The sequence below is a fragment of the Typopeltis vanoorti genome, chromosome 4, assembly GCF_054136105.1.
Source record: "Typopeltis vanoorti isolate ZY-2024b chromosome 4, IOZ_Tvanoo_1.0, whole genome shotgun sequence".
NCBI classification, from domain to species: domain Eukaryota; kingdom Metazoa; phylum Arthropoda; class Arachnida; order Uropygi; family Thelyphonidae; genus Typopeltis; species Typopeltis vanoorti.
In genome coordinates, this window is record NC_143552.1 from 19,465,507 (window position 1) to 19,478,762 (window position 13,256).

General features: G+C 35.4%; 1 protein-coding gene across 1 annotated transcript in view; it reads right to left on the bottom strand.

Moving 5' to 3' along the window:
• LOC150107148 (thioredoxin reductase 2, mitochondrial-like) overlaps nt 1-13,256 on the bottom strand; it is a 187,839-nt gene that overhangs the window by 68,169 nt on the left and 106,414 nt on the right. The window contains exon 9 of the mRNA XM_090391030.1: nt 13,011-13,188. Within this exon, the coding sequence (XP_090247156.1) occupies nt 13,011-13,188 (178 nt within the window). The remainder of the gene's footprint in view (nt 1-13,010; nt 13,189-13,256) is intronic.

The window sequence follows — 13,256 nt, forward strand, 5'->3', positions numbered from 1 at the left end:
GTGCGCCAGACTATACCTAAGAGCTCAGTACTTTTAGCAAACATATATTAAGGCTTAGTTTATGCTCATAATTAGGCTTAATGGATGCACAAGAAAAAAAAATTAAACACAGGTTTAGGTTTAATAGTTTATTTTGTCTTTCTCACAGAGATGTCTTCCAGGAACACACAAAAAAGCACATAATAAGTGAAAGATGTTAAGACTAAAAGCCTTAAGAGAGGCTTAACCCTTTATAGGTGCTGGTCTAATATGTCTAACATTGGCTCAGACACATTACTCTTTCCTCCTCCTCAACAGCCAGTACCTACCTCAAAATTCAATTCACTACAGAACAAATGAAAATAACAATGGTCTGTTTATTCTAGACACATTAATCACAAATCTTCCCATTGGCTCTCTTTCAAATCTATCAACATAGGTAGATTATTATTATCTGAGTCCTCCAGGAAGTCAAAAATACAATCAAGGTAGCCAACAGCACCACTTCAAAAAAAAAACTGTGGAAAGAGTGCAAAGAAGAGTTACAAAGATTATATCAAGATTATAGAATGTGGACTGAGGACAGATTGAGAGCAGGTGGACTGTATGAAATCTGTCCTCAGTTCACATTCTATAATCTTGATATAATCTTTGTAACTCTTCTTTGCACTCTTTCATTTTTTTCTTCTTATCTCACACTTAGTCAAACTCTAATTACAAACTTAGGAGACCAAATCTTCACAGTCCAAGTGCAATAATTTCAAATACAACATAACTCCACTTATCAATTTCTCTAAGCATAATCCCATAAATATATGCTGTTGGAAATCTTGTCATGCTAAAGAGCACAATAACTGTACACTTACTAGCAATGAATTGATGGATACTATAATTTGCACACATTTCCAGATTATTCAAATCATTTTGTAAGTGCCAGATATCAGTAGCATCTCTCTCTCTTCCAATTTTGCATCTTCACCAAACAACTAAATATCTGTCAGATCCTTTCCAACATCATTAACTTACAGATTGAACAACACCAATGGTGCAATGACTGATCCCCATGATACGCCACCTTCATCCATAATATCCTCTTGCTGATACTTGTCCTAACCACTCATCCTAATCATAATTTATACTCCAATCCCATATTCTCCGCTTCATGAAACAGAAAACCTTTTGTGGTATTCTATCAAATGCCTTAGCAAAATTCAACAGCATCATAATGCATCCATTCCCTTTATCTAACTCAGCCTGTAAGTTTATTATAAAATATAAGCAAACTGCTAAAATATGACTTCCCCAAGCTGTTCCTTGCAAAGTATAGCTTATCTGTCAACCCATTTTGGTATGTAAGTTCTCACTAACGTCTCTAAAATCTTCACCACCCCAGAGATAATGATAAGTCAGTAGTTAAACATCAGTTTTGAACCACCCTTCTACAATGGAACAATCATACATTATTTTCATTTCTGTGGTATCTTTCCAGAGCTGGAAATATATGACTTGCATTACTTCAACCTTGGTATCTCTTCTGGGTCTGGCTCCTACTGATAACATTTAATAATATTCATCTTTGGGCTTGTTTCCTGGGGAGTAAATCAGTTCTGCTTGGTGATGGGTTTTTGCCTGCAGCTGAGTGGAGCCACCACTGAGTTTCCTGTCCTGGAGTGATTCAGGTCAAGTGTGATGAGTTTAGCAGTAAACTTTCATGGTTACTCAGTGAGATTTAGAATGATCTTGTAGATCACTCAAAGCTTTTGGAGATGTACTCTCACACTTTAACAGTACCTCAATAAAGGTTGAAACTGGTCTGGATGGTAACCCTTACTGTAATGCATGGCAATATAGACACCCAAAAGGATGGGTGCTTTGCATATGGTGGCGCTGTTGTAGGAGTTCAAATTTCTTTAGGTGTTTGCTTTTTACTTTTGTGAATTCTTTTTTTGCTGCGACTTCGGAGATGTGCTGTAGGACAGTCCATATTTCAGGATTTAACACGTTTATTAGTTCTTGTTGTAGAGCTGTGATAGAGCTGTTTAGCTTACTAAGCTTTATGCGAGTAACTGCGATTTGTTCTCAAAGAAGCGCTAAACTCGCCCATCGATAAATACAATGTGCCTTTGCCGATTGCAACTTTTCTTTGAATTTCAGAAAAGATGGAATAATATCGTTGTCGCGGCATCGTTTAGGGAAGGCTAACCTGTTCAATATTCTGGACAATTTCAGTTTCAACTTACCGAACCGTCATGCTTTGTAAACAATATCTTCTCCGTGCAGAATCATCAATCTCACGAGTATCCACGATCTTCCGCCAGCAATGGCCAATAACGTGCGACTAGATATAGCAAGTATTATAAACAAGGCTAAGCCTCCAAAAAGCAATATGCCACGTAAGCAAATAACTGCCCTAAAAAAGTTATATAATAATAAAAATATTATTATTACAAAAGCCGATAAAGGAAATGCAACAGTTATCATGAATAACTGCATTTTTCTGTTATACTTTTCTTTATTCATGAAGAAGAGTATAACAGAAAAATGCAAGATCTCATATGTGACAGTTCCACATATCAAATTATACATCGAGACCCTACGATGTCGCAAAAGAAAAAAGTCCAAAAATTATTGAAAAAAGTGACATCGTGGCCCAAAGAAATCATCAGGAAAATAAAACCAATTCATGTTAAAACACCCGTATTTATGGATTACTAAAAATCCACAAAACTAATATTCCCCTATGCCCCATAGTTGATAGCATAGATAGTCCCACATATAAACTGGCCCGGCATTTAGCTAAGTCGCTTTCCCCCCTTACTGGCAACTCCTCTACTTTTGTAAAAAATTCAATCCATTTCAAAACACTGGTTAAAAATCTAATCCTAAAAGATTCAGACATAATGGTTAGTTTCAATGTCACCTCCTTATTTACCAATGTACCACTTATAGACACTCTTGATTTAATCAAGTCTAAATTTCCCCCAGATATTTTTGAATTATTTCAATTTACCATGAATGCAGGTTACTTTACATGGGGGGGAATTCTACAAACAGATTAATGGTACTGCTATGGGTTCCCCCCCCTCTCTCCCCCGTTAGGTTACTTTACATGGGGGGGAATTCTACAAACAGATTAATGGTACTGCTATGGGTTCCCCCCCCTCTCTCCCCCGTTAGCAAATTTTTACATGGAACACTTTGAAAACAAAGTACTTATCACAGCTACATACAAACCACAAGTGTGGTTACGCTATGTAGATGATGTGTTTGCCATCTGGCCCCATGGACAAGACACTTTGGATGCTTTTGTCACCCACCTAAACAGCCAACACCCCAAAATTCACTTCACAGTAGAAAAAGAATCAAATAACTGTTTACCATTTCTTAACACATTAGTCACCCGCCTTTCAGATGGATCACTATCTTTTTCTATTTACAGAAAGCCTACACACACAGGAAGATACCGACATAAACAATCACATCATCATCCAGTCCAACAGTACGGCATTTTAAAAACACTTACACACAGAGCCAGAGCCATTTGTTCTAACGATACAGCTCTGACCACTGAACTCCAGTACCTGCGCCATACGTTCTTAGCCAACGGCTACAATCCCTACAAAATAGGTAAAATACTACATAGGCCCATTACTCTGCCCTCCCCTAATACACAAGAATACAACATGACCATTTCTATTCCCTATATCAGAGGTACATCGGAAAAGATAGCCAAAGTATTGTTGAAATATGACCTTCGCACCACCTTCAAACCTCATGTCAAGCTTGCAACTCTGATCTGCTCGCCTAAGGATAAACTTCACCCTTTAGCACACCCAGGAGTGTATGAAGTTCCATGTGACTGTGACGTGGTCTATTATGGGCAAACAGGAAGATCAGTGAACATCCACCTGGAAAAACATGAAAGATACATTCGCTACTATTACTATGGCAAGTCGGGACTGGCAAACCACGCTTTGGACACTCCTTCACACAGGATTAGATGGAGGAAAACGAATGTGCTATTTAGGAGTCGCTATAGATCTGAAAGATTATTTTTTGAGTCGGCAATGGCTTTGAAGAATTCTCCCAACCTTAACAAATATGGTTGCATTAATTTGCCAAAAATTTGGGAGACGGTTATCCTAAGAAAAACTCCTGGATAACTGCTGTTATCCAGGAGTTTTTTTTTGTTTTTTTTTTCGTTAGAGGGCACCAAAAAATAGGACTTTAGATCTTTTGTCTTTTGCAATTATATTGTTTCACTCACTCACTGTCGCGTTTACATGTGTGTTGTGCTCTGATGATGCTGAGTTGAAAATCAGTGAAATATAAGCGTTAATAAAACATCTTGGTTGATAAAAGTGTTTGTGGTGTTGTTAATACCGTGAAAAATAAGTCATGAATAAACCATCAACACCTAAGCTTATCTGTTAAATTTAGTTACTGATTTAAAACATTTTACGAAGTTATTTTTTAATGGCATATAGTACTACACTATTTCCATGTACACTATGTTCCAAATTTGCCACCAAAATTTATCATGTCTGCTAATTACATAGCATTTTGACGATCATATCTCGTGCCTCCTTTGCAATTGTTTTCCTTACTTTTTTTTATTTTCAAGTATATTCCCAGCCTTTCATCATGAGTAAAAGAATTAGTGAGCAGAAAAGTGGAAGTGTGAAAATGATTTAAAAAGTAATCCCATTGGAAGAAAAACTTGAAATATTAAAAAAAAAAAAAAAATGAACAAGACAAGTCCAGAGCAAAGATAGGACAAGAAAACAAAAATGGGTGAATCAACTATAGAGCAATTTTACGCAAAGCTGCTTGAATACAAAGAGCAAGGTAAGGTTGCTTCAAGTCCATCAAGCATGCACTTGAAATAAAAGTATCATAATGATTGAATTAGAGAGACTTCTTTCTACATGGATTGAAGATTGTAAACAAAAACGGATCCCGCTAAGCACTGACCTTATTAAATCAAAAGCATTAAGTCTCTCTGCAACCTTGAAATAAAGGGCTATCAATGAAAAGAAGAATTCCATGCTAGTGCTGAGTGGTTTGAGCATTTCAAAAAGATAAATAGCCTACATAATGTTCTGATCACAGGTGAAGCTGCAAGTGCAGATAAGGAAATTATCTAGAGATTTTTGAAGGAAATTGTAGAAGAAGGGGACTATTGTGACCAACAATATTAATGTCGATAAAACCAGCCTTTTTTTTGAAAGCGAATGCCTTTCAAGACTTTCTGGCCAAATCAGAGAAATCTCAGCTTGGTTATAAAGTCACAAAGTCGAATGAAATTACTGCTAGCAATATGCGAGCTGTTTGAAAGTACATTCTTCCACATTGTGCAAATGATCTTAGAGGCTTTTCAAATGAATTTAAGTTAATTAAATCTCATTCTGAGAAAATGAGTGATTCCGACCTGCTAAATTATATGCAAAGCAGGAAGATCCTGAAGAATATGAAGAAAATTTAACCACTGACAGTCGGCCAAAAGTGATTTCACAGAAACAATTTGAAAATATTTTTCGTACAAGTTTTTAAGCAGCAATGCTTAGAGGCAGACCCTGGTAAAGAGAGAAGCAGTAAAATTTACAGAAAACTAGAAGAGGCAACAGGACCATACCATCAGTTGTATGAAAAAAAGAAACAGAATAATAAATTTATATTCTGAATATGTTTTACTGTCTTTCATCTTCATGGTTTTACTTTAACTAGGCCCTGAGACATATCCTAATTCTTTTATAAAAAAATTAAGGATCAAAAAAGAAATTTGAGGAATGAATTATATACTTTTTCCCATAGGTTATTATATTCGATTAGCGTGTTTTCGATTAATGCATGTCATCTGCATTTTAAAGAACGCATTAATCAAGGGATTGCTGTAATTTCTTGGCATTTTTAATTTAAATGCTTCCCTTATATAGTATATCATCCTATATTGTGAAGGTTTGTCTTACATTGTATATCATCTCATATTGTAAATATTTTCTTGCATTTAGTCTTAATTTATTTGTACTATGCATTAATATGGCATACTATATTAAATATTGTAATTCTTATCTGTATTTATCTGGTCTTTTATTGTGCTCTATGCACTGCATTATACTATGTGTTAACATTAATAGTCAATTAAAAAAGCAACAAGGGCACCATCAGGATGAAATTCAAATTAAACAAGCACTAGTGATAGACCCTGTCACTAGTGCTTGTTTGTATAGTATAGTAAGTTTGTATAGTAAGAATGTAAACTAAATGTCAATAACAGAGGCATGATTTAAGTATACTTTTAGGTCATAATGACATCTTTTAAACATGTTATATGTATATAGAAAATGAAAGAAACTACCTATGACAGGATGTATGAAGAGTAAGTCTAAACCTGGATTTTTCTAAAACATGAAGCATTATTCTCTCTGAAGAAAAATGCAAATTTTTTATAAAGTGTGATAAGTAAAAATCAACCATTGCCCAAGGCAAGAAAGAATGCTAGAAACAATGTTCCCTCTAAGCTGTGTGCATGTGCACATGCATACTGGTCAAAAAAGGGAGTGCAAAAAAATGCCTAGCAACTGTATGCACAAATTTTTGCTTTCAGAATTTCTAATTTACAGTCAATAATATTTGCGTATACTATAAAAATGAATTAAATATCATACTTGTCACTTATTTTATTTAGTAATTTCTCCAATATCTCCACTGCAACAGTTCTTCAATATTTAAATCCATGTAATTTAATGCTCACAATTTTACAGGTTATAGCCAGGTAAACAAAGGGCAACATTAATATGATAAATATTACATTAGAGATTTAAGTGTGTTAAACTTTAAACTCTCAAAATGTCATCGAAATTACAGTGGAAAAGAACTGCAAATTCACTTGAATTTGAGTGCTAGACAAATATGTTAAATGGAAATGCTCATGTTGCTGTGAAATTAAGATATTGTAGCTTGTGACTTTCACTATTGTGAGCACACTGCAAACATTGAGTCTGGGACAGAGAATCTTGCACACACAAAATGTTTTTCATGTGCATGAGCCAGCAAAAATTAGAGAGATATTTTCCATGATCCTACCACCATTAGTCAAATAAATAGGTTAAAGTCATAAGTAGTCATCTGAAAAGTCATTTGAACAGTGACTGCTATACAACACTATTCCAGACCTTCTGGATGATGAAAAAACATTGTTGCAACTCTCCTACACTGTATTAATTTTCAAAGTCTACAAAGTAAATCTTCCATTAAGATCCATCATTGACTGCATTAATTCATCTTGTTAAAAAATCACAAAGCATCTCTCTAATTTACTCCCAGACTTCACAGGTAAATCCATATCCTTCATATTTATACTCCAAAGAAAAAAAATCTTGAAGCTTCGTTTTCACCCTGATGATCTCTTAATAATCAGCCTGCTGGATATCTCTCTCTTTGCAAAGTGTTTCCTTTAAAATGAAATATTAGAATTACTCCAACAAGAGGTTTCAGAGATACTCTCCATCTCTTCAAACTACGTGTCTAAACAAGTTTTACCAGCAAATATCAATGGTTAGTCCTCTTACTCCTATCCTCACAAGCTATTTTATGGACAATTTGAACAGTGACTGTTATACAACACCTATTCCAGACCTTTGATACAGATATGTGGATGATATTGTTGCAGTAAAGCATGGTTCACTTTCTGAACTTCAAGATTTCATTACAAAGATTAATGCTGTTCATCCTTTCATACAGTTTACTTTTGAAATAAAAAAAAAGATTATAGTACATGGTATCCACATTGGACCTCCCTAGTTTCAATGTGTTACTACTTAAGTGTATGGACCATGGTGTGGAAATTGTACAAATGAGAAGGAACACTTATCAAGTTTTTGTAAAAAAAAATCAGTACACTTTCACGTGTGTTCCTTTAGTAGCACACACAATGTCAAGTCGATAGTCTATCTCCAACCAGGTTTTCTGAAGCATGTCAGGGGCGATGGAGGACGCAGCAGCAGAAATACGATGTTTCAGGTTCTCTAGGTTGTCCACTTTAGTTGTGCAGACTGTATCCTTCACATATCCCCACAAAAAAAAAAAAAAAAAAAAAAAAATCAAGTGGGATAAGATCCAGCAATCATGGTGACCAGGGAATCGGTCCTCCATGTCTGATCCACCAATGAGGGAAGACCCTGTCAGGAGTTGCACAGTCCTCCAAATGCCAGGGTGGCAGAGCACCATCCTGTTGAAAGAGAATGTACGGTTGCAAGTCTTTCAGCTGTGAAAAAACAAAACTGTCGAGGTAAATCATTTCGTCGATATTGCTTTAATGGTGGAGCAGGGTATATCTGCAGTTCATGTGACTCTCTCTCCTAACAGATTTTGTCGGGCTTTGTGCAGAGGTCTCACGAATCATCTCTACCTTCTCTTCTGACATTGGCTGCTTCCCTCCTCCACGTTGTTTCAAAATATTTCCTGTCGTTAGGAAATTTTCTTTCCACAAACAGATACTCTTGGAGTTGGGTGCTGTCTCTTTGTACACATGACAGAACTTATGCTGCACTGCTTTGATTTCAGCTCAGCTAACCACCACACAATTCTGGGTGAAACTTGTAGAGTCTTTTGTAGAGTGAAGACAGTAATGATACATAATAGGACAAGGAAATCTTAAGTCACAGAAGGTCAAAAAGAGGAGATTGAAGAGTCAAGATTTTGCATTTTCTCACAAGAAATGTGTTATCTGGAGAAAGTGGATTTTTCTTGTGGCCTATCTTGCCAATATAACAAATTCTGCAAGCAAAATAGATTTTGTAAATCTCTGGTTTCTGTAATGATGGATAGAGTGGCTTCAGTAATCATAGTATAATGGATACTTTGTGTAGAGAAGTGAAGGCAAGTTTATTTTGCAAGATCTAGGCTCTCCTGTCAGTAATTTTCCAGCACACACCCTTGTTCCAGATGAAATCATGTAATGTAGTTTGGATAGTTATGTTGGACATGGTGGTTGCAGTTGTGATATGATGTTTGCTAAAAAAACAGGTGGCCAGGCATGAATGCTTGCAGGTGGTAGTGTACATCATTTAAGTTGGTATTTATGCTGTGAATGTAGAAGTGGATGTAGGGATAATTTATTTATTTATTTTTTTTTTTGTGAGGTTTTTTTGAAACTTTTTTGGGGAAGATTTTTTAGGGGGCTTTGTTTTTTTATTTTAACATTTTTTTATTTTAACAACAGTGTCATTATACCTATTTAAGTTTACTTTTGTGTTAAGTGTTACATAAAAAATATGACTGACAGGAGAGTCTAGATCTTGCCACGACAAAGACAGGCCATAAGAAAAATCCATACCAGGGACCACCATACTAACAGAATGCATAAATCACGTTAAAGTTTCCACAAATTGAGGGAGGAAAGTGTTATTGGCAGCATATCTGCTTTCTCCAGATAACACAAATAACAGCAAATTGGAAAGCTATGTAGTAAAATTTGAAAATACATTGGAAATGATTTATTTGCCCTCAGTGCAATAAAATCAGGTTAATATCCAACCATATACGGTCTGCTTTAGCAGAGATGAGATGTGAATGGCATCAGCCATTCACATCTCATCTTAAAGGTGCCCTGAGAGAATACAGAGAAAAATGTTAAGATATGTGTAAAAAAGAGTTAAACAGAAGGCATACGAAAACACTGATAATAACATAGAAGATAACTATAATAAAGAAGAACTGAAGGAGATATAACATGATTTGGTGTAAAATCAGGTGGATGTAAAGACAAGCGTGCATGCACACTTGTCTTTACATCCACCTGATTTTACCACTACTGTTCATCATTGATGTGGATCCCATTTAAAAGAAAGCATTAAACCTGATATCAGAGGAGATATTTTTACTCTTTACTTTATATTTTAGCTCTTTACTTTATAAAGAGAGTGTTACTCTTCAATAAATTCAGTACAAGTCAGAAATTTGGCGACTCTCATTAAACTGAATAACTGCCATACAAAACTGGTATGAAAAATTAGAAAAGTTGTTTTTGTGGCAAGCAAAAGAAGAATTATTACAGAAGGATAACTTTAATGGATGCTGATAGTAGGGAGGTAAAAAAATAAAAAAATAAGAGAACTAGTTGAATTATTGAATTACAGGCACAAACATGAAAAACAGTAACTGTATTCTTGATGAGAATTTACAGAAAAGTAAAATATTTCAGCTGTGTAAGCACAATTTTGGGTATGCTTGTATAACAGAAACACTAAATTAGCAGTAGACACAAACCCAGCAATTACAAGAGAAAAAGTTTTCAAACCATTTTGAACTTATGGATCCAAGATTTGGGTTAAAAATAAGAGTTGATCAAAGATAAGAGACTGCAGATATGAGAATTCTAAGAAAAATTAAGGTGGTGCATAGACTAGGATCACTTTATATAGGAATCATAGTAAAAATGAAGATATTAGAAAGATACATGATATTTTCAGCATTCAACAATGTGTGAGAAGACCCAGTCTCAGGTGGTATGATTATTTAAACAGAGTAGTAAAGGTTAAAAAAAAAAATGCTAAGATGGCAGAAAAGAGCCAGAGAAAGACCAAGATGTAACATGGCCTAATGTAGTTCATAGTGCCACAGAAGACCAAGATGTAACATGGCCTAATGTAGTTCATAGTGCCACAGAAGACCAAGATGTAAGATACGAGAGTGAGCTGAAAAGTTGTGATAATCACCATGAAGGAATTGAGGTGAGGTGTCTGACATAACCTAAAAGAAAAAGAACTATCTATCCCAATGGCTTTAACAGGCCTTTAAGGCCCACAACCTTCCAAGCATGCTTAGATTTCGTAACCGAAATACGAGGATAGAATGGTCACTCCTATGCCTCAAGGTATTCTTGGCTGTATCCCTGTGTGTTCACGGGGCCGGTTTGTCTGCTTGCGGGATGAAAAACACCAGATAAACTGGCGGAAAAAACCCTACTGCCCGCGCCCAAGACCGGCTAACTTGGCTATGGCTGAGGAAGATCCTTAAGCTCCTCACGTCTCCGACGGGAATCGAACCTAGGACACTCCTTCCCCAGGCATATGGTTGCGAAGCGCAAAGCCACTAGGCTAACCGCGCGGACAAAAGAAAAAGAACAAATTATTATAATTTGATGAAACATGGGAGTTAAAGTGTTTTAAGATATGCTCTTTCTTGTGGTTATATCAGTTGCTTTAATGTCATTTTCATTCTAGGTGTTTATCAGAACTATTCAGGTCCCCCCCCCCTCCCTCTCATATAATACTGGTGTGTTGACAAACAACAGATAAAACTGTTGACAGGAAGCAAGTAATAAACTTAATCATTGAGGATGCATATCAGAAATATGATGACAATGATGATTAGTAGCTCATGAGCAGTTTGGAGTGGAGGCAAGAAGAGTGAACTGAATGGAAAGAGGACAAAATCAGATTATGAGAGGAAATTAACCAATCAAACCAAAGGATATTCAAAAGTTTTTTGTGACAAGTAAAAGAATAATTATTATAGATCGATAACTTTAATGGATGCTGATAGTGGGGAGATAACAAAAAAAGTGAGATAGTTGAATTATTGAGTGTGAAGGTGTATCATCTAGACTGAGAGCTGCATTGGCAGATGTGACAGACAGATAAATACGAGATAAATAAATTCGTACTTAGGATATTATGAAATCACTACACAAATAAGAGCTTCCATAGCTCAGGTCTCTTTCGACTAAAGGTGAGTTAGCCAGTCTTATACAGAAATAGAGGGTTTTTTCACCTGGAAACTTGAATTTTTCATCCCTCAGAACAGGCAAACTGTCCCATGAACACACACACACAGATCTAGAGTCATAAAATACATACATACTTAATCCCTTATTAGGAGGGCTCAATCTGTCCTAAGGGATGATGGAGGTAAGGGAGAAACCCCACATGAATAAATAAACTACACAAATACAATCATGGAACTAAATAGGATATAGGAACAGTATGCTTTAAAATAGTTTAGTTGCATTACATAAAGGAGACTATGAGAGAAATAGCAAATTACAGACTATCTGTATCCTGTGGGGGGGGGAGGTGTTGATTACATTACTAGAAAAGTTGATTAAAGGCAGATTTTAGAAAAAGGTGGATAGAAATAAGATACTTAATGAGGTCATTATGACTTCATGAAGGATAGGTCTTGAATCAGTAATTCACTTGCTTTCTTTTTATTTTTTTTTTTCATATACTTTCATAATTAATATGGCATCTTCACTAAAAATTGTGCCTAAATCACCCTTAGACAGAATTTTTCCTTCTTTATATTTTTTTTAAACTTGTTCTATACGTTTTCCCATTGATGTTCACCATACCTTCCTATATTCATTTTTTTTTTCCCCTTTATATTAGCTGACTTCACTAATGATCCAAAAAAATTCCTCCACTTCTTCCTTTAGCCCCTTCTGGGACCATAAGTACAAATAAGTATCAATATCAAATACTCCATTTTGAAAAGTCTGCATCACTTTATTTGAAACTGTCTATCATTCAAGAAGCTTAACAAGACTGTTCTTCTTCTTCTTATTATTATTATTATTATTCAGGCCTCCATGGAGTCAAAAGACTCACCGTGGGAGGTCCCTCTTAGGAAACACAAAGTCTATCATTCTTAATAGGTAAATCACAAAGTTATCAGGATATGTTATACACAAACATCCACAGAACCCACAACTGTTGGCTGTGGGTTCAAATCCTACCTTGGGCATGGATGTTTGTAAAAAAGCCTGCTCTAGATGAGCACGACAGCTCTTTGAGTTTATAGGGCTTGTCTTGAAAAAAAAAAAAAAAGTTTGTCTGACAAATGCTATGGTCTGATATGGATGAAAATAATATAATTTCTTGTCAAGTATATACCACAGGACTCAGCTCAATGGTAACAGTATGGAGGTTTAATCTAATTTTTTTTTTTTAATCTGACAATATGGCATTAAAAAAGAATACCTATGAAAAATCAAAAACAGACATATTTTAAATGAGATTATTATTTACCTACAGCAAACATAACTGTGTTAAACATATCCTGTTTTTCTTCTCCATGTTTATTCTTCCAAGTCACTTTCAAGTGCAACTCTCCAGTAACAGCTGTTTCGACCCTTACAGGTACTGCTTCCCACAAAAATCTTATTCCTTTATCAGCCATACTGTCTGTTACTAATTTTACCATTTCCTGCAGAATATAAAAAAGCAATTATTTTTAAGAAAAATTATTCTTAATTCCCAATTACAGTCAAATCA